This window comes from Prinia subflava, chromosome 12 (genome assembly GCF_021018805.1).
Source record: "Prinia subflava isolate CZ2003 ecotype Zambia chromosome 12, Cam_Psub_1.2, whole genome shotgun sequence".
Classification (NCBI taxonomy): domain Eukaryota; kingdom Metazoa; phylum Chordata; class Aves; order Passeriformes; family Cisticolidae; genus Prinia; species Prinia subflava.
The window spans coordinates 15,242,511-15,264,528 of NC_086258.1; the positions used below are offsets into that span (position 1 = coordinate 15,242,511).

Below are 22,018 nucleotides of genomic sequence, written 5' to 3' on the forward strand. Positions count from 1 at the left end.
GACAGTTTTCACCCTGCTCTGCAGCTGGTAAAAAAACCTGAAGAATTCCCAGAAGTTCCCCACTTGTGTCTTGTTCAAGTTTCCTTACAGCAATGCCTCGTATTGTTGTCTCTGTGTAGGAAAAGACATCCTTAATGGGCAAAGCAGCGGTGTCTGCCTGCTGCTGGAACGGGGCAGCTGCATTCCTTGGTGCTGCTTGGCTGGCTCTGAAGCAGCAGTGCCCACTGGACACTGGGCTGTGGGGATGCTCCAGGACAATCCAGGGTTCCTGTGAAGCTTTAATCACCCGTGCAGGGCTGGGCACTGGGTGCGGGGCGCGGGTGCTCCCTCGCAGCACACACATGGTTTCTATCTAAGCTTTGTTTCAGCTGGATCTTTCCCACTAACGCATCCTTCTTTAACACCTTGTACTCATTTACTGCGGGGCTGTTTAGCAGCACAAATCAATTAAGTGCTGCAGAAACCCACTGAGACAGGGAGAGTTCCCCATCTCTGGTTCAGCCGGGGTGGGAGGCACGCAGAGGTTAAGCCTGTGCTTTTTGCCACACAGGGAGCAAGGCTGGAGCATGAGCAGCCCCAGCTCACCTCCTCTGTGGGTTCCAGCTCTCCCCAGCACCCTCAGACAGACTCACAGCTGCTCTGGGACCTCTGAAGGCCTTGGGGTGCTTATCATCTGACACCAAATAACCAGAGAACTGGGGAGTGCCAGCCCTGCAGCCGGGGAGCCTCCCTGAACGGGGCTGAGCAGTCCTGGGGTACTCAGCTGTGTCTGGAACAGGGACAGGGCACACTGAGGCCTCCAAGCTCCCTTCATGTGTCTCACAGGTTTGTCCATCATGGAATTGCCTGTGCCCACTGGGGAAGTCACTGCTCAGTGGTTTAGCTGCCACTGGCCAGAGGGACATGCAGGGGTTGAGGAAGCAGCAAAGTCACAAAATGTGAATGAGAACAGAGTCAGAAAAAATGAATGGCTTTACAATAATCATTGGGTTGGTCCTGTTCCAAGTGCAGCACCAGCTGAGCGTGCCAGGCAGAGCTCAGGAAGTGCCTGCCGGCCCCTTGGGAGCGGGATGCAGGGATGTGCCTCTGCTCCGGGCTGGGCTGGAGCTGCTCACACACAGCACAGGCTCCAGAAACAGGAGACAGTAATTCAAGCCACATGTTAGAGCTGATCCACACAATGAAGGAAGATAAAGCCTAACCAAGCAGTTCCTGCTCCTCATGGGTGTCTCTCAGGAGCGCCTGAGGCTGCAGGACTGCCCTCAGCTCGCAGAGACCATTAATCAGGAGTGTGCCTTGGGCCCTGGCTATTTTAATCACTGTTGAAATACACACTCCTAAAAATGGTATTTGATTCCAATGCACATGATTTCCTTTGGCTTCCTTTCCCCCAACTAAGTGCAAGCTGTAACTACTTGGAAGTCCCCACACTGCGATCCATAGATTTGCTTCTCACTTGTCATGGAGCAAAACCCACTTGGTACTACACACAGCATAAGATCCGTGACACCAGACATAAATATCAGAATATACTGAAATGGGGCTGTGGTCTGAGTGTGGTACCAACCTGTCCTGTGCAATGGCATTCTGGAAATGTCACTGGGTCACCAGTCCTTCCCTCTTCCACTTTATTATGTAATGATTGAAAATGCTTCTTGTATATGCTGGCACTAATCAGGATGTCAGTCTGTTGTCAGAGGAGGGAATAAATCATTAGAAGTGGATGAACTGGGAGTAGATTTGTAAAGGGTATGCTGTAGAAACCAGTAAGTCTTTAATTTTTCCTTTAAAAATGCTGAGCTGAAGTCACAGGAAGTTTAAGGAGAGAACAAATTGCTCTTCCCCAGATTCAGAAGCACAGAAGAGTCCTTGTACTGCTCAGCTTTTCTCGAGGCAGATGAGCAGCCTGAGGAGTCTGGGGGTGCCTCCCTTTAAGTGCATCGTGCCCAGTTCCATGGGCTTACTGGTACCCTAATTTACAAACTGGGTTGCTACAACTCTCAATTTCTCTGTGTTTTTTTGTCTACAAGGGTGTTGCTATTGAGCCTAAAGAATAAGTCTGAGTTTACAGAATTACAATGTGAGATTTAAATCATTACACCCAGTAACATTATTTACCTGGGACACCACAACTGTTTTTCTTATATCCTCAGTATTCAGGAAATAGCACATACTTTATTTTTTTTTTAAGCTACATATAAAGCAGCTCTGCACTTTCTAAGGATGGGCAAAGCAGCATCAATGGTGGCTCAGGCTTAGTTTGTCTGCTGTTATTTGTTTTTCAGAGAAAAAATGATGTGCATGTGAGGACCAGGGTTTTTTATTTCAGCAGGATCTATTTTCACATTCATGATGTTTAGCACAGACAAGGGATGGCAACTTGAAGAAGTCTGGGGCAGAGCTTAATAGCAGTAGAAGCTGAGGGCATCACCTGAGACTGAGTCTGAAAAAACCCAGAATTGCCTGCATGTACTTTTCAAAACACCTTTATTTTAGGTATTTCTGCTTTTTTCCCAAGCTAAATTGGAGTTGCTACATGACACTGAACTTTAAAAATATAGAAAATTCAATCTAGTCAGATTTGTTGTTGAAGTCTTGGTGGCTGACTGTGGGCACTAAGGAATGGACTCGGGTCTGCTGACAATGTCCTCAGGTTCAAGAGGGACCAGCAGGGCTGGCTGCCACTGCAGGACGTGCACAGGGGTCCTGCCTGTGAGCCCCTGGCCACTACCAAGTGCCCCTACAGCCCCTGCTGCACCAGCCCTTCTCTGTGACAGCAGCTGGGGCAGCTCCTTTGGGAACAGATCTGACAGAAACAGCACAAACCACGGTGCTGTCCTGCTCCCCACACGCAGTCTCACACACAAAGGGCTCTGTCCACACAGGCCAGGATAAGCAGGCAACTTGCAGCTTGCCACAAGGAAAAAGACACAAGGTTGTAAAGCCCTGGAACAGTCTCTCAGACATTTCTACAGGCAGAGCTCCCACAGCACATGAGAAGAAGATCCGTTCATCAGGGCTGGGCTGCAGGATGAACTGCAGGAGTTGCTCTGTGCACATCCTCTCTTGGAAGTTCTGACTCGTTCTTCTGACCTTAAAATCTAGGGGTGGGTTCTCTTCACAGTGGCAGAGCTGAGGTAGGAAGAGGCTGGGGAGGCATATTCCATTATTTCAGGGCAAAAAATGTGTTTATTTTAACATATAAATACTCTTATTTAAAGTGTTGATACTAAAGATAAAAAATGTAACAGAAACTCATCCAAAAAAGTTGCAAACCCCCATTCCCAATCCTCTGTTTTCATCACAAAGAATATTCCACAGCAGTAGAGTGTTGCTTTGCAGCCTGTTAGCAGAAGAGGTCATTGGGTCAGTTGACTTGTAGGTATCAGAATCAGAACAGATTAAACTAATTCCATCCACCCATCTTGCCAAGGAAACATTCAAGCCCTTCCAGTATCCAAAGAAGACACCAGAGCTGCTGGATACAGAAATCCTTGGAGAGGAGCAGCGGATCTGGGGTTTCCTACGATGAGGCAGTCTCAGGAATCAAAGGTGTAAAAGCAGGAAGTCCTGACACCAACAGTTCCAAAAGCGTCACATTCCTGGAGTCAGCTGGCACAAAGGACACTCCTGGACAGTTCTGTGGCACCCTGAGCAGCCCAGGTTTCTCTGTTCCCTGTGGGTTGAGCAGTATCCATCCTTCTCTGATGGCAGTGGCCTTCCTTGTGCCATTGTCCCATCTGTCACAGCCCCTGGGACAAGGACTGTCCTTCAGGCTCACGCAGCAGCTGCAGCAGCTCCGGCAGGATGACTCCATGTGAACGCTCATTGCACAGCCACGGGACCAGCTCCTGTTCATACCATACCTTAAGGGGAGCAGCCTCAGTGTGTTAGTGAGCCTTACAGAGTTAAGCCAGACCTAGGACCCAGCTCAGGGTTTCCAATCACTTCTCGTTTATAAAGAATTCAGCTTTAAGCAAAGCAGTTGAAATGCTCCTGAGAATGACAAATAACAAATGAGTAAATCTTGCTCCAGAGCCATAAAACCCAATTAAAAAAGAAACAAAAAAGCATGCACCCCTAATCTATTGGCATAGGCATATAAAGCAGAATTAATTGATAATCATATCAATTAATTGATAAAGATGCTAAAAGCCATAAACAAAGCCTTTTCAGAAAGGTAATGAATAAGTAATCCACGCAGACAATGTGAAAGGACTGCTGCTGCTGTGGGGCCAGGGAGCCATTAATTTGTGTAGCCATACCCCTAGAGTTACTAAAGGATAAAGCTTTGAACATTGCCGCAGAGTTCAATGAAAATAAAAACTTTTACTCAGCATACTGAAGCTCTCAGAAATGCAAATAAAGTATTAGAATGCATAATGATGGCAAATAATTGAATATTATGGTTTTGTTTAACAAATTGCTTCTTTGCATGCAATTACTTCATCATGGTCTGATCTCAGATATGAGAGCACAGAAAGATGCTGTGGATGACCAGAAACCTGCAACGACTCTCTTGCTGAGAGAGGAGTAAAACAGAATTGGGAGGGGAGGAATGGTTTGGGTAAGGGCTCTTTCTGTGGGCTTGGGGTGCATCTCTTTGGTTGCATTTGTTTCTGGTGGGGAGAAATGTCAGACAGACACAACAGGGAAGGAAGGGCTGTTTGATTTCCCCATCTTTGTGCTGCAGTTCTCATGCCCTGAGCACCGTAAGAAGCACACACTGCACACCACAGGTGCCAGCACCACGTCCTTTCAGCTCCACTCCAACAGGAGCACCGTCCCCAGCCTGACACCCTGCTCCTTCCCGAGGGCCGCCTGCCCTCCAGCTCGCCCTCCAGGCCTCCCCGTGCCACAGTTGACTATTGCAAGAACAATAAGGATTTTTAGGGGCATTATGACTGGGTTAGTAAAACACAGCTGCCCCTGAAAGTCCCTCATTTTTCTTGCTGCCGCTCTGTGGGTCCCCAGGAGGGCAAGGTGTGACAGGTCCCGTTCTCTCCAGCGTGGCACACACGTCTCTGCTGATGTGCCCAGCAGTGCCTCGGGGCAGGGGAGTGTGCAGCTGCTTTGCCATCCCCGCGGGCTCCTCCTGAGCGAGCGTGCTGAGCTCCAGTAATGCCAGATGGCTCGTGTGCCACTCGCAGGGAAGCACCAAAGGGAGCCTGGCACAGCTTGCTGCAGGCAGCCCTGAACAGCCCAGGCCCAGGGCAAAGGCAGGATTGATTACCTTGTCCTGCAGGTACTCCTTGTTCTGCACCCAGGTGAGCAGTGGTCTTTGGCCAGGGGAAGGGGAGACCCCAGGGCTGACTGGCCCCACACATCCCACGCTGGGTCATAACCTGCAACCCCGGGGGCACCTGGAGCTCCCCAGGGCCTGGCAGCGCCCAGGCAAGCAGGAAAGCTCACACCCATCTGCAGCAGCAATGCACAGCTGCACAACCGCTACGTACCAGCCTTTAATTTATTAATGAAGCTGAGAATTTTAGGGCATTACTTCCGATTTCTTAACAACTTTTAGGTAAAGTAATATCTGAAGAAGATTTATACATTTCCAGCTAAAGAGGACTAAAAGTATTTGGCTGGGAATTTTCAACCCTCATTCACAAGTCCTCCTGGAAATCCCCACCCAGCCTGCATGTTCTTGGGGCAGGGAGTAACACTTTTGTTTTAATTAATTGGTATTTTGATGGCAGTGGACTCAACAGAAACTACAGGTGCATTCCCACAATTCTGCTCTGTTGTTTCTCCATGAATTCTGCCTGTAGAGAATTCTGTAGAGAGCTAGGGTGGACCACATCCCATAATGGGCTTGCAAATGTCCCTGCAAGCTGTTGCCCTTGAGAAGGAATTTGTGACATGCTCGAGGACTTCCAGGAGAGTTTGTGTCAAAACAGGGAGCCCCTACGCCCTCTCAGGGCTGTTCTTCTTTTTTTTCCCCTTGCAGCAAGGGGCCCTTTGCCAGTTCATGTTTGCAGTGCTGCCATTCACAGAACCCCATCTCCAGGGACACGCACGCCCCTGTGTGACCAGGGGTGCTTGGGGAGTCAGAGGTCCCAGCCCCATGCAACACAAGACAAATATCCTCACCCACCCCACATGGGATGACATTCCATGGTAACAGACAACCCGGCACCCAGAACCCCAGAGACCCTCTCAGAACTGCACAGAGCCACACCTTATTTTCATTTACAATTTCTAGTCTAAGTCTAACTGAAAGCAAACCCTATGCCCTGATTTGGTAATAAACTGGAGCAACGATTCAGATCCAAATATTATTTGCATCTTTGAGAAAGTTGCAACAGCAGTGTAACAATAATAATGATAAAAAGCAGCAGCCCTCTCAATGATGTTGGTGTCCTAAATGAAGCATAAAAGCCGGAGCCCACGAGAAGCAGAGCATGAGTCAGAGCATCAGCAGTCCCACACTGAAAGCAGCACTCCTGGCTGCTTCATTCATTTAAGGAATCAATTCTTTTGGAATGAGCATCAAGTAGTTTTTAGAACTAAAATGAAAATGAGATGCATGTTGTTATTATTTTCAAAACTTTTTTGTTTTGTTTTTTTCCCTCCTCCTTGGACTAACAATAAACAACTCTTTGTAGCTGAGGGGAGCCCCAGGCAGGACGAGGTCCCTGCAGCACTGGCTGCAGTCCCACCACGGACAAAAATCCAATGAGCCCCTGCCCCAGGGAGAGCACAACCTCCCCGGCAGCCAGGACCCCACCACGAGCACAGAGCAGAGCCAGGGCACAGAAAAGCAGGTAACGGGAATTGCTGCAGCCTGGGCAGGCTGTCTCACCCCCAATTTTATTTACTGGCATTGGGGCATTGGCAGAATTGAGTAAGGATGGATGTGTGCTGAAGGGGAACACCCTCCAGAGGCTTCGCATGTTCCCTCCTGGACTGCAAAGCCAGCACGAGGCTGTACACGACAAGAATGAATATTGCCTAAGCTGCTCTTGGCTCCCTGCTACCCCGTCCCACTTCTAGATAAAGCACAATCAGATTCTGATGATCAAAGCACACATCTCTAGGTTACACTGATGTTAACTCAAATTATTTTAGTTGTGCTGTTATCTGAAACTTAGAAAATGCAAGAGTAGAACAAAACCAAAGTGAAGGTAGAAAATGACTGCAGTTTCCAGAACTCTTCCAGTTTTAGTCATGGAAGGGGATTGTTAGAAACAGACAAAGGGCTGTTTCCCTTAATTTTTTAAGTGTGAATTTTGTCTTGACAGTTTCCTTTCAGAAACAAAAATTGAAAACAAATTGTCCCATACACAAGACAAAGGGACAGATCCTCAGCTGGAATGGACTGGTATAAGTGAGTAACACCCACTCACAGGAGAGATTCTGAGCCTTTTACACAGCAGCTGCCGATCCCGCTGTGCCTGGACTAGAGCTTCAGCCTCCGGGTTTAGATGGCAGCAGTGCTGGCTCTGTGTAGCTTTGAAAAGATGAAGGGCTGCCCTCAGAGCGGCTGAAAGGACACCAAGGCTCTGAGGACTCTGGGACTGTGCACGTCCCAAATCTGGAGCTGACTCCTGGTACGTGTGCCAGTGGACACGACACCAAGAGAGCGACCCGTATCAGCATGGCCCTGACATTAATGAGCTGCTCTGCAGAAATGTGCCAAAACTTCCAGAAACCATCACATGTGGGGTTTGCTTTCTGGAACAAGGCGTGCCTCTGATTTTTCTCTCAAAACCAAGATCAGGCTGATCACCATCTTGAGAATTACAGGAGCAGTCCCCAAGAAAGTATGAACTGTACAGCACAAAGGGAATGCACAGTGAGAACTGTGATCCATCCTGGCCAGGCCTGCCCCTGTCCCTCACTCACAAAAAATTAAAAATACACACATTAGGAGAATGCAGGAAGTGTCTCACTTTGCTAAGGAACAGAGCATGTCCCCATGGTCGCTGTCTCCAGCAGAGCTGCCCAGCTGAGCTCCTGCCTGGGAGAGCCAGTGCCCAGGGGGAGCTGTGCAGGACACCTGAGCACTGCGGGAAGAGCCCCCGTCCTGCGGGGCTGACTACAGGTGGCTTTGACCACGTCCATTTGACATCTCTCTCTCTTTACAGTCCTCACTTTGGAGCATCACCTTTTTTTCTCCCACTCCCATCATCAGCAGAGGAGCTGGAAAGGCAGAGTTATTTTTAGGAGATGGTACATTTAGGCTCTGTTCATCTTGACAGGGTCCCTTTGAAAATGGCAAGGTTGGATAATCAAACACATTACACAGACTTTCCATAGAGGCTGCTTTGCAAACGAGCCTCCCACCATTCAGTTACCAGGCGCCAATATTTCAAAGAGCAGCTTTGGATGCTGCCCTGGTTTGCCTCAGCACGGTGACCTCACTAGCATTTATACACAGAACCTTGGAGAACAAGCAGATTAAAGCAGCTGACTTTAAGTATATAAAATAAAACAATTAGTCATCAACCTACTAGAGGCTGCCACATTACACTCATATTGAGTGGCAAGAGACCACGACCTGGCTCAGGCTGGCAAAGAAGGTGGCAGTGCTGCCTGGTCCAACCACCCGTGTGTGGGCAAAGCACAGCCAGAGCAGCTCAGGAGCTTTGGGGTGTGATGGCTGACACGGCAAAGGACAGGGAGAGGAGGAGGAAAATGCCAGGGGAAGAGCTGTGGCTGGAAGAGGCTCCATGATTCCTAGCAAATTAACCAGGACATGGCCAACCAGCCCAGCCTGGCCACTGCTGTCCTGTAGAGTCTCCAAAAGAAGGGGGGAAGGGGACACATCCAAACAGCCTCCTGATAATGTCCATCTCTCAGGCTGAGCTTCAGACCATGTCCAGGAGTGGCTGGAGGAGTTCTGCCCAGGAGCACGCTCAGTACCGTGGCTGGGGGGTTCAGCAGTGCAGCTGTAACCCGGGGCTCTGGGGCAGCTGCAGAGGGCTGGGGGTACGGATAATGATCAGCAGTGCCCCCGTGCCTGCTGGCTCCCAGGATTTATGTTCCCCCAGAGCCCTGCCAAGACTGATCACTGACAGGACAGTGCTCATCCCACCCAGGCCCTGACCCGTGAGTTAAGAGAAGCTGCCAGCAAGAGGCTGCCTTGACCTGGGCTCTGCTGGTCTGGCCAGCACTGAGGGGAGGCAAAGAGATACAGGAGAGCAGCAGGGAATTACGAGCAAAAGGGTTTTAAAAATCATTTCACTTTAAACAAAACTGAGGCATTACCATAAAGTAAATGGCCACACCTTGCTACTTACTCAGCTTTGCTGACAAGACCAGCTTTTCTGTAGCTATTCAAATCTAACAAGTTCTGGGTGCCTAACTCACTCTTTTAAGCTCATTTTCGAACTCCAGCCAAAAATCACTTTCTGATTCACCACTTTCTCAGGCACAGTATTATTCAGAGAACGCCTGCAGGCTGGTACTGTGCCGTACAAAGTACATAAGCACAAGTTTAATTACTCTGTGGACAAGGGATGTGATTAATTGTATGCTTTAAGTTAAGCATGTGCTTAAGCATGCTACTGACCTGGAGCTTAAAGTAGATCTCTCAGGTGTTCTGGTGCTCTCCATTTACCAGTTCTTTGAGGTCAAATAAGTGGAAAGAATACAAAAATACTCCTGTGCTCATACACTCCAAAGAATTCACACAAAGTCCAGTTCCTGACTTTTTAAAAATTACAAATTTGGACTTATTCTCCCCATTTTTTCACCAATACTGATGATGAGCATTATAATACTGTGTATATGGTGAGAATGTCCTAGCATTAAAACATGAGCTAATTATTGTAATTTACAAGCTTTTAAAAAACATTTGGCTTAGTTTTTTACTAGATACTGCTTCAGGTAAGAGCTTAGATTTATTTCATTTGCACACTTTGTGGATTAGTTCCTTTATGTCTGAGCAGTGTACAAAGTCCTAAAAAAAATACGGAGCATATAATTAAAACTATTGCCCCTGCTGGCAGGGGACTCATCGCATGGAAGAAGTCAAGCATAAAATGTGCAGCAGCTATGGGTGGTCACGTAAATCCACATTTCATTAGCCACAGCTTACATGATCCTGGGGATTTTTTTCACTGTGCTCTTCCACCTTTCCAGCAAAGGCTTATTCCTAGTTCATAATAATTTAGGAAGGTCAGATTGTGTTCATTCCCTGGGGAGGAGCAAGTAAAGAAGACAGGGACCTGAAAGCTCCATTTTTATTTTTTTAAGGACACAAGTGCTCTTTTGTGGCCTGGGGAGCCTGGAGGGATGGGCAGAGGCGCTCCTCGAGGCTGGCGTGTGACCTGTGCGCAGCGCCAGCGCCCCAAGGGCAGGGAACACCCACGCCCAGCTGCGCCCACCAGCAGTGACATCTCACAGGGACAAGCCAAGAGACTGCCACTGCAGCAAAGCGTGTGCAAATCGATTTTCAACAAGCCAGGGAGAGCACAGAGGCTTTGGTTACAAGCGAGGAGGCACGTGCCTCTGAAGGAAGCCTGCTTTGAGGAAGTAAACAGATACAATAATTGATAAGTGTTTTGGCTTCGCCTCATCACTAATCCCATCACATGCTGCTCCTTGCCAGCACATTCATGAAAAGTGTCTGTTTTGGATACTGGGGCACAACAGAGAAGAGAAAAAACCCCACAATTCCCAGAGAGACAGCTGGCCAAGCCCAGGTGCACTCACTCTTCTTCAAGCACTAATAAATACATTGACCTCGAGCTTTAAACTATATTGCTCTCCGCCTAAGATGTTGGTCTTTGTTGTAAGTTTAAACTTTTTTCTTTGGTACTAAATGCAGTAAAATCTTGCACAGAAAATGAAGTTTACTTTACTAGGGATCCCAGACTTAGTGCTGCAGGTGTGGGAGAATTTACACAACTTTTCCCTCTCATTTCAGCATTACTTCTTATGGGTAACTGAATTTTTTTTTTCAAAGGGAGCAGATTGCCAGGTACAGGTTCATAACCACTGGTTACTGTGGAGAATGCCCACTGGTTTTGGGATCTGACTTTATATATCCAGAAGCTCATTACAGCAGCAAGTCACAGGACAACCCACGTCATTTGCTGAATATCATTAATTAAACTAGACAAGATTTGGCAACATGAAGCTGAGCTGGTGTCCTTAAAATTGCTAATATTTAGAGCCATAAGAACAGGTTAAAGAAACCCAGTTCATTTGCCATAGAGACTGAAGGAAAGTCACAGCAACATTCAGAACAGCTGGATGCTGCAGGCACACCTGGTGCCGGTGCCTGCAGGTGCTCAGTGCCCAACCCTGTTACAGGAGGAGCTGCTCATCTACAAGTTTTAGACCTCTCAGAGCAAAGCCATCAAGCAAATCTAAGAGTTAACTCAAATATGTGGTTAAAACCCTTTCCATTTGCATCAGTTGCTGGGGAGCCTTCACATCTGTGACTCAAAAATGATTGTACAAACTTCCTGATTGGTGGGATAAGAGCCGTGTCCCAGCCTCCAGAATGAACTCACCCAGTGAGAGGCCCTGACCCTGGAGCCATCTCCCCCTTTCCTCTCCCCTGAGGGGAAGTCCTGACCAAACACCCACTGTTCAGACTGATGATGTTAACTGAACTCCAAATTGGAGTTAGGAATCATTTTGATACTTCTAATGAGATACTTCAGTGACAATGAGATGTTATCAGTTAATGCTGTTCGAGTGTCCAGGTTCATGACTGCCCTTCAGTACTGCACGGGGTACAAGAAATGCTTGGTAAAAAGGGAAATTCCATCCCTTTAAAAATACTTTTAATGAACAAGAGGCCTCTGGCTGTCAGGTAATACATTCAAAGCTATGCCTGGAATACTGAAATAATAGCAAATTTCATTAAAAGTAAAATCTTTAGTTGCTGTGGAAATCATTCAGGTGGGAGACTATTTCTGGAGGCTGCACTGGGATGTGCCACATTTCTTTCAGCCAGACTGAAGTGTTTCCTTCCGGGTGTGAATTTAGCGGAGGAGACAGGAGAGGAAGAACTCAGCCTGGTGACTGATTCCATTCACCTTCTGTGCACTGCACAGCTCACAGGCAAGAGAGGCACAGGTAGCATGAGATCCTGACCACAGGTTTCTTTAAAACCTTTCTTTCTTCTGTTTGCAGCCCACCAGGTCAGAGCTCCAGAGTTATAATCCCATCCACACCACCCTACAGCACAGCTCATACTGTGCTTTGCAACAGCCTCTTTAGATGTATTTTTAAGCACTGAAACCCTGCTTTCTGCCTGCAAACACTGACCGTAATCTGGCATTAATGTAACACTGAGAGCTGACCGGACAAAAAATATTCCTGTTTGGAAAACACGCTTCAAAGTTATAGAATGTTTGAAAGCATCAGAATTTTCCAACATAGTTAGGAAAAAACAGTTCTGAGCATAGTGCTATAAAATGATAGTGTGCTCGTGACTGTTTGTCTGAAAACATTACCCGTCACCAAAATTAGAGCACGGGACAAATCCTGGGCTGGTGCAGATCAGGAGATCTCTGCTGGCTTACAGGAGATGTTTTATTTAGCACTGGGCACACCTGCTGTTTCTTTGGAGAGCTGTAAATTCATTCTGTGATGTAGTCACATCTACAAGCCAAATTTATGTATTTTAAGATGAATCTACTATCAAATGTTTTGAAATTAAATTGCAGTTTGTGATCTTTTTGAAGGCAATAATACCTTAAAAGTATAAAGACATCCAAAACTTTATGTAACTAGTATTATATAACACCTTAAACTGGCTCATAAGCATTTTCCTTACTCTGGATTTATTTTTATGTCCCCATTTTTATTTGGGGCATATGAAACAACTTGCTATACAAGTGCAGTTACTCACATGGGGCTGGGCTGGGGACGGGGGAAGAGTTCACTCTGATGGAAATTCTAAAGTGAGAAACTTATTGCTATGCTCGCAAAGAAACACTGTCAGGAAAAAAATGTTTCATTGTTTCTTACTGCTCTTGACGGCCATTGATACAGAAATTAAATTAAGTTCTGGAAAGGGGCTAGAAGTAGCATTAAAGGCTGACTGCACACAGCCCCTCCACTGCACAGAGCATTAATGCCATAAATACGTGTGAATGTTCTCATTCAGGCTGTAATTTATTCCCCAAGGAGATGCAAAATAGCTCAAATATGCTGCAGGAGAACCAAACTCTTCCAATGAAGCCACTGCAGTATGTGAATCCTGGAGCTAAATTTAGGCTGGGACTTGGAGTAAAGTAATTCTAATCTCAGAGTAGCACTTTGAGCTGCAGTAACAAACACTGAGCAAAGATTCGGGGAAGTTCTGCTCCTTTGTTACAATCTATTGTGCATGACATTTTGGGAGCTCTTGACTCAGATTTAAGAAATTCAGCTTAAGTTACTCAGTTGAATTTTATTGTTCAGTGAAATTGTTTAAAATCCCCCTTCATTTAGGTTGTTTCTAAAATGTGGATTCGGGCTGATTACGGGGTGTGTACAGTAGCAGACATTCTTAATGTACTGAAAGCTCGATGTAAAACATCATTAACTGTAGTGTTGAATAATCCAAAAGATGGAAGAAATGGATACTGTAATATCTGATTAGGGTTTCTTTCCAAATGACTTTTTTTTTTTGGTGTTATGGTCCAAGATAAATTAAAATGGGCGAGCTCATTTGTGATTAAGCACCTTTCTGTTTCTTGTTCTGTACAACTGTTGTTTGCATGAGAATACTTTCCTTCTCCAGAAATATTTCCTTCAAAATTAACAGATGAAGTCACAATTATACAAAGTATCTTTGTAGTCAAATCAGATTTTGAATAAAATACTTTAAATGCAACTGAGATTTCAAGTCTTTTATAGTATCCTTCAAGTGTAAAATACACCCATAATGCAAGAATTGAGGAAACCTTTATCTTTTCAAAAATCAAAATAGCATTTACAGTTTTAAATCAAGCATATTTTAACTGAACTACATTCAAATTCTTTATGAAACAATCTCTCATTGCATACAAGATTTTTCATGCATATTCTGGCTCCAAAGCTCCAAATCAGTTTGCCACAACTTGTTTCACTGGAATTCATCAAAAGACTAAAAAGCCAAGTGCCAAGGAGCCGAGTTCTGGCTGCGGCAGAAACTGTCCAGCCAATCCCTGCAGCCTGGAAAGCCCCAGTTCTCAGAATTAGCTGATGCTTTAAACAAGAGATCGTAATCAAAATCACGATTCCTGACAAAGTCTCAATACTTCACTCTATAAATTCTTAATTCATTTTCCAGCCATTTGTAGATTACTGCTGGCTCCACCCTCTCAAATATCAGCAATTGCTGCTGCTCCTAAAGAAAATTCCACTTTGGGGAAATGTGATATTATTCCAGATGTTTCAGTCTGCGGCAGCTCTGCCTAACCCAACCTGATCGTCACTCTGTAATGCAGCTGAGCCTTGAACAGCTTCTGGAATTTATTCCTTAAACTACTGCACTTGCATATTTGAATTTAACCCTACCGACAGTCATATACTCAAAAGCTCTGTGCGTTGTAACAACAGAGCCACCCCTAAAGAGTTTTTTTTCCAAAAACATAAAACCATGACTAATTTTAGCAGGCCTTTGGGCCACTGTAGATTAGTTCCTACAGCCTGCTGATTGAATTAAAGTGTTTTGAGTTCCTCACCATACTTTAAAAGTTGTCATGCAGAGAGATTTTGTTGAATCTAATCTGCTTTCAAATTTTATAGTTTGAGGAAATTCCATACTTGGAATGGGAAGAAAAAAAAAAAGCAAAAAAAGAAGAAAAAAAGAAAGAAAGAAAAAAAAGCAAAGTGCATTTTTAGAGCTTCAAACCAGTTGTGAGAACTGGAATGTCACTATTTTCTTTCATCAGACCACCAGGAAAAGGATGGGCAGAGATCTGCCCTGCCTCCAGCCACCCAGGACTGACCTTTCAGCAGACTGCACAGTTCAGGTGCTGTTTGCTCTTCAGAATCCCACTTTGGAATAATAATAATAATAATAATAAAGAATGACAACTCCATTGGGCATGATCTAGGAGTCACAACTCCAGTCCTGGACCTATAAATGGTGGCACTAACAAAACTGTATTGGGAAAATACTGAAATCCTGCAAATGTGGGCACATCATCCACCCATGTGGACATCAGGGAAACCATGAATGACTTTCTCCCAAAGGATAAAAAGAACAAAGACCTATTGCCTGCTGCCATAGAAGGGAAAACCCAACAGCCTAAGCCTCATAAACTGACAGGCCATCGAGATCCAAATAAAATTCAGGAAGTCTATCCAAAATCCAATCTACCAAGCAATGTCTTGGAAATATTTTGATTCTTCAGTGCTAAAGAAATATGCCATGAATGCAAAGCCCATGAGCTGGAGGAGGACGCTGTCCCCAGACCAGCATCACTGGCTCATTCTCTTCAGCCACAGGGTTTCTTTTCCACGCTGCTGCAGGCTCAGCCCAAGGTTCACGCACACGCCCAGGCTGGTGATGGGGTCTGAAAGAGCCGTTCTGCCCTCAGCAAGGAAGGGTTTCCCTTCCCCAGCAATCACACACCACCTCTTTGGGATCTGAGCAGTTGTAACCCTCCTGGCAGCACATCACAGACCCTCCTTCTCACTCGCTCCCCCAGAGCAATCAAGGCCAAGAGAAACCACTCTGCCAAGCAAGGCTCACGCTGGCAAAAGGACACAGCAAAGTGCTTTGGGCAAGTCACGAAGGTGGCACCAATTTAGCTTTGACAGGGATGTCACTCGGATCGTGGCAAGGAGCCAAAGCCTCAGAGATGTCAGAGGCCCCACCTGGGCCAGCACCAGCCATCCTGCAGCCTCTTCCAGGCTCTCCTCCCCTCTTCCCCTCCCCTCTGGGACCTGGCACTTTTGGGCTCTCAGGAAGGGAAGTGATGAAATCGGCAGGAGCTGGAAGGATTTTCTCAAGCAGGCCAGCAGTGGGAAGGGAGAAGCACATTCCCTTCCCGTCTGGTTTGCCTCTGTGTGCTGAGGAGCTGGCATGGAGCACAGCCCCAGATCGGCGTTTGCCATCGCAGACGAGCCAAGAGCGGAGGCAGAAGTGTCTGCAAGCTGGGCACACACTCCCTGCTCCACTCCTGAGAGGGGCAGCCTCTCGGAGGGGGCAAGGCTCTAACACAGGCACGTCCAGGACTCTGTGAAAGGTCTGAACTGAACAGCAGAGCTGACCCAAGGCATGATCTGACTGCAGCCTGCCCCTGATTACATGGATCTGTAACCCAGACACCGCAGGCTTGCTCTGCTCTGCGCCCTCCTGCAACTTAAAATACAGCCCTGGCTCGAAGGTCTCTATTTGCAAACATAGAGCAACGGTGGTTCTTAAATTGCAGGCAAACATTTGACTTCACTCAGGGCAATTCAAAGAATATCCTGCACGAACCCCACCCTTCTGCCTGACAACTCAAACCTTAATGCCTAGATAGTTTTCTTTCAGCCCTTATCACAGATAAAATATGGCCCTTTTTTTTTTTTTTCTGAAGGAGTAAAACCTGCCAAATATTTACCAACTCTTTCAGAAGGCTGAAAATGTCACCCCTACAGTGTAATAAACTTGCCTGGAAAGGCCCTGATAAATAGAAAGCCTTGCTGTACTGCCCAGAACTAGTTTAGTGTGGCCTAAGTATTGCCAAGTCTGACTGACAAAGAAAGCATATTTGTACACACAGAAAGATTAGCAAGAGAGGCATAAAGTTTATAAGTGAAAATAAAACAAAGCCCCATTATTAACCGGGGAGGGGGGAATAATTGAATCTGCATCCCAGAGAGCACAGAACATTATGAAAGCCTCAGAGCTAAAACAATAATTTAAGAGCTTGTCCACAACTTGCAGCAGAAGCTTGAACCATCTTCTTTAGCATTTGGAAAGTGCTAAACCATGGTCTACCCCCAACTCAGCCTTCAGAGCAATATTATTTAAAAATAAAATATTTTTACTTGGTAATTCGACCCACAAAAAGTCATTTGGGGCATGAGGGAATGTTCCCTTCCAGCCTGAACTTTAATTCAGAGAGAATGTTTAAACTCCACAGTGTAAACCAGATGCTGAGAAGTACATTTGCATTGTACTGTATATTCATTGGGCACAGACAGAAGTTGGAAAGTGCCTGTCAATGCAGTGTGTGTGGCTACGATCTAAATAATCCTAATAACGGAGATGAATGGAGAAAAACCCACATTCCTAGAACCAGCCAGTCTGTCAACAGACTTCTCACAGCTATAGACAACTATATCCACACTAGTGCAAACAGATGAATATTGCTTAAAAATGTATCCTTTCACCCTGGCAAATGCCATCAAGAAAAAAAAAATCTAAAAGTGACTAGGGAGTTGGAAGCTCAAAGGTACACGTTTAACAAGCCTTGGTGACCGTAAAATGCTGAGCTCACTCACTCTCTACAGAAACCAGGCTTCCACTGGATCTTGAGTGGTGCACTCAAATGAAAAGGTAGTAACTCAAATTATACTCCAAAATAGGTTTCAGGAGGACAAAACTTGCCAGAGCTACTTAAAGGCAGGAAGAAACCAATTGTTCCTGGAAAAATAAAGAATCCAGATGATGTTAAACCTGACAAAAGCCAAACTCAGCTGTTTACCCAGTTTAACAAAGAACAGCACAGTTAAGAAACTCTCGTGTGAAAGGGAAAACTTCACTTTAGCCCACCAGCAAGCCCAGGAGCCTGACCAGCAACACAAGCAACCCCTACAGAGATCGCTGCTTGCCAGAGATGCCGAACAAGCTGCACAAGCTGGAAGGAGAGGGCTGAGGAGGCACAGGAATCCACTCCCCGTCCCCCTTTCACACCATCAGGTTTTAATGTTAATGATACGGCCCCGCGTGCCTGAAGTATTTTTACACTATGCTCGTCCTCTTGTAGCGCCGACTTGTTCCAGGGCGGATGATTAGAATCACATTTCTGTGATTTCACTGCAGATTAATTTCGTGAAGGGCTACAGATCTGCAGGGAGAAGAGGCTGCAAACAGGCGGCAGAGTGGGCTCCAAGGGGTCTCTCCTAAACGGGTAACAGTAACTTTGCATTAACTCCTTACTTGCACGTAGTTGTTGTGGCCACTACACTGAGTTCTCAGGAAAAAAGGGTGTATAGAGAAAAGAAACGTGCAGAAAGTTTTCCTTGAAATTTTGGGTTCAAAGAAAGCTCCCGACCAGAATAGGTGCATGAAGAGAACAGGCCCAAGTAAGACCTGACTGCATCCACTGTCCCCCAGGTCAAAAGAAGCACCTGAGGGACCACACACAGGAGATAATTCTGATCTGTCAGGGTCTGTATGTCCTGACATGTGTCAGAGCAATAGCTATTAATACACATGTTAGTGTGCTGCACAAAAGTGTCTGGATATAAAGGGCTGAAGAAAAAAAAATACACAGAGGTCTGTAACAGCATGTGTAAATTTCTCCTAATTGTGAAAGAAATAATATTGTTATTTTTCATGGGCAATGGCTATAGAAAATTGTGCTGAAAACCAAACTTGTTTGTAAAAAATTTCATGGGAACAGAGCATAAAAGTTGTGTGAGTCTGCGTACACACATACAGAATGTAGACTCCTGCAATGCTACATCAGAGAGAACATGAAATTATAAGTGGCTCAAAAAAATACACAGGAAGATTTTAATTTTCCATTTACTGTTACAGACCTTAGCCATAAGAATACTGTTGCATTTTGGCCTTTTTCTTTACTGGAGGTCAATATCATTGACTTTTTACAAGAGAGAAGCAAAAACATCTCTACATAAATCAAAAAATTATGAGGACCCTCAAAATAATTCTAAGAACTTAAAATGTAATGTAACATAACGCAGAAGGGCACAGAAGTTATAAATACGACACCATACAAGCCAAGAGTAATATACACACCCGGAGTTGTATATACACCGTGCCCAAAGAAGGAGCACAAACCAGTGTCTGCAGACGTGCAGTGTGCCGAATCGAAATCCGACAAATAGTAAGGAACTCCGGAACGCTGGGTGGTAAAAACGCTTAGGTGAGTAAGAGAATTCCCGGGAGCCCGGCCGCTCCGTATGGAAGTGACTAGATTTATTAAAGAAAGGGAAGGAAAAAAAAAAAAAAAAAAAAGGAAAAAGAAAACAGATGTGTTTTTTGAAAGTGAAAGCGGAGGGAAGGATGCACATGGTCCTGCGGGAGCGAAACCCAGCGCTCGCTCTGCGTCAAGGCAGGGCCGGGCACAGCCGGCCCGGGCCGCCGCGGAGCCGCGGGGATGGCCGCCAGCACCGGTAGGACGCGCACGTTTAAGGCCCTTTCCGAAGCAGAAGGATACAAAACGCACTTACGGTTCGCGGAGAACCAGCTCCGTCCTCCACCCGCGGCACCGGGCACACGGCGGCCCCGGCGCCGGGCACGCCGCGGTCCCCGAGGGCCGCCCGAGCACCGCCCGCCGTGCCCCGACCCGCCCGGGCCGGGCCCCGGTCCCGTCCGAGCGGCCCCGGGCAGCGCCGGCGGCGCCGCCGCGCTCCGTCTTCGCCCGCTGCGCGCCCGGCAGGTCCCGGGAGCCGAGAACTGGGACTTTGTAGGCCAGTTGAAGACACGAACCTCTCATCTCGCCCGCAAAGACCCAGCCCTCAGCTCGCCCATCAGGCGCAGGCGACCACCGCTCACGCTATCTTTAATTGAACCCCTTTTCCTGGCCGGTGCCCACTGCCAGCGCAGAGCCCCAGCCCCGGGACCATCGGGGACCCCGCTGGAGCGGGATCATCCCCGCGGCCGGGGGAGGCAGTGATCCGCACCGCCCCCTGCCCGAACTTGAGCGCTGTCCCGGTCCCGGTCCCGGAGCCAGCTCCGCACCTCGGGCCGGGCCCCGACGCTCATCGTGACTCGGCACCGCCGGTCCGCTCCTGACGGAACTTCGTGCGCGAAGATGCGGGAGCGAAAACACCAAACGGACAGAAAATCCTGAGCCCCTCGGTTACCTGTTCTGAGCAGGGGGGGCACGGGAAAGGGGCTCGCGGGCCCCCGCGGCCGCCTCCCCGCCCGGAGCTGCAGATCCTCGGGAATCCGCACGGGAAGGGCTCGGGCTGAGCTACAGCCGAGCAGGGAGCGGCGGCGGACCGGCGGCCGCGCTCCCCTCTCCTGCCTCCCGCAGGCCAGTGGCTCGCAGATGGGTATTTAAGCCGGTATTGATCACGGTCGTTTTTTCCTACCTTCCTCTTTGCCCTTGCAAAAGGCAAAAATAAAAAAAATAAAAAATAAAACGCGTTGCCACAAGGGACGTTGCAACATTTCGCTCGGCTTTTCAGACGCGGCTTTTGCCCCAGCGAGATCGAAGTGTCCCGACACAAGAGCACCAGAGAAGTACGGGAAAGAGGGGAAAAATACCAAAACCACCCAAAAGCAGAAGAAAAAACCCATTAATTAAAAAAAGCCAAAATCCAACACCCAAAGCCATCAAACCGGAGAGAGACGAGCTGCTCCGTGCAGCGCTGCGGTCCCGGGCGCGGGGCTCCCGTCCGGCGCACACACGCGTCCCTCAAAAGTTCGCTCCACGTGTTGCGGCCGCGTCCCGGGAGGGTCAGCGCGGCCCGGCACACCGGGGCGGTGCGGGCTCGCTCCGCCGCTCCCGCGCCGTTTAAGGAAGCGGCCAGTCCCCACCCCTGCGCCGGGCAGCTCCCGCCGCAGCCCGGCCCGCGGCTCCGGCGGCTCTCGCGGGCTGCCCTCCCCGCCCGCTGCCCTCCGCGACGCCCCGCGGCACGGCCGGCCCCGCACGGCACCGGCGCAGGGTCCGGTCCGGAGCGGCCGCCGCGCCCCGCGCAGCCCCGGCCGCTCCCGCCCTTCCCGCGCTCCTCCCGCCGGGGCAGCCCCGCGGCCCCGCGCACCGAGGGGGCGGCGCGCCCCCTGCCGGCCGCTCCCGGCACTGCGCGCAGCGGGCCCGGGGTCGAACCGGGGCCTGGGGGGACAAACCCTGCGGACAAACCCACCCTGCGGACAAACCCACCCTGAGGACAAACCCACCCTGCGGACAAACCCACCCTGCGGACAGCCCGGCATCACCCAGCAGCGATACCCACTCTGCAGCCCGCACACACCGAGGCTGGTTGCAGCCGGCATCTCCCTACACTGCTCCCTGTGTACCTCCCCGTACTGCCCCCCACACTACTCTATGCATATCTCCCTAGGCGTGTCTCCCCACATGTCTCCCCGCACATCTCCCTGCGCTGTTCCCCGCACATTTTGCTCCCTGTGCACTTGTGACACATCTCCCTGCACAGTTCCCTGCACTGCTCCCTATATGTCCAGCCTTTCCCTGCACACCTTGAAGTGGGCACGGACACCTTGTCTGTGTCGTAGGTATGTCAGAGGACATACTCTACCCTTCCATATGTGCCAAGTCTCTTCATTTACATCTCCAGTAAAGCTGGGTGGGTACACCTCTGTGACCAAGAAAACCCGGGCACAAAGCGCAGCTGTACCGTGTATAGACAGATTGTGTAGTCTCATTACAATACACTCAGTTGTAAATGTGTTTCAAGAAAATGCCACAAGGACCTGAAAAGTTTTTAGCTTCTTCTAGGATGACTTCTGTGCTCATGCATTATGTAATTGTGTGCTCATGTGTGACGTAATTGTGTGCTCATGCATGAGGTCATTGTGTGTTCATGCATTAAATAATTGTGTGCTCATGCATGAGGTCATTGTGTGTTCATGCATGACGTTACTGTGCCTTCATGCATGTGGTAATTGTGTGCTCATGCATTATATCACTGTGTGCTCATGCATGAAAAAAATCAAAGCTAACAGCCAGAGGCCTCATCTTTAAAATCTTTGGGTTCAGCATCCGATGCACCTCTCAGTCATCCACACCACATTTTTTCCTGTATCTATACTGAAGAGGAGGCAGCCCTGTGTATGCCTCGTTATGGACGTGGCAAATGACTCTACCTGGCCTGTGTGGATAGAATGCCAGAGAGAGAACTTGAACTGATCTGCCATGGAACTGCTCTCCATCAACACTGTGAAGCCATCCTCTACACAGAAGAACGTGTTCCTTGGCTGGAAGCCTGA

General features: G+C 47.9%; 1 protein-coding gene across 1 annotated transcript; it reads right to left on the reverse strand.

The window, feature by feature from the left end:
• Positions 1–1,908: 1,908 nt before the first annotated feature.
• Positions 1,909–21,064, reverse strand: LOC134557135 (collagen alpha-1(I) chain-like). The gene is made up of 4 exons (XM_063409814.1): positions 20,986–21,064; positions 20,411–20,903; positions 19,930–20,173; positions 1,909–3,866 (listed from the first exon to the last, which is right to left on the reverse strand). The coding sequence occupies exons 1-4, from the start codon at positions 21,062–21,064 to the stop codon at positions 3,744–3,746; spliced, it is 939 nt and encodes a 312-aa protein (XP_063265884.1). The 3' UTR covers positions 1,909–3,743.
• Between the last annotated feature and the right edge of the window lie 954 nt (positions 21,065–22,018).

Excerpts from the sequence above, each read along its gene's own strand:
- LOC134557135 (XM_063409814.1), bottom strand. The coding sequence starts at position 21,064 with ATGCCGGCTGCAACCAGCCTCGGTGTGTGCGGGCTGCAGAGTGGGTAT. Across the intron at positions 20,904-20,985 it reads GATGCCGGGCTGTCCGCAGG|GCCCCGGTTCGACCCCGGGC; the intron begins GTGGGTTTGTCC and ends TTGTCCCCCCAG. Across the intron at positions 3,867-19,929 it reads GCCCCCCCTGCTCAGAACAG|GTATGGTATGAACAGGAGCT; the intron begins GTAACCGAGGGG and ends GCTCCCCTTAAG.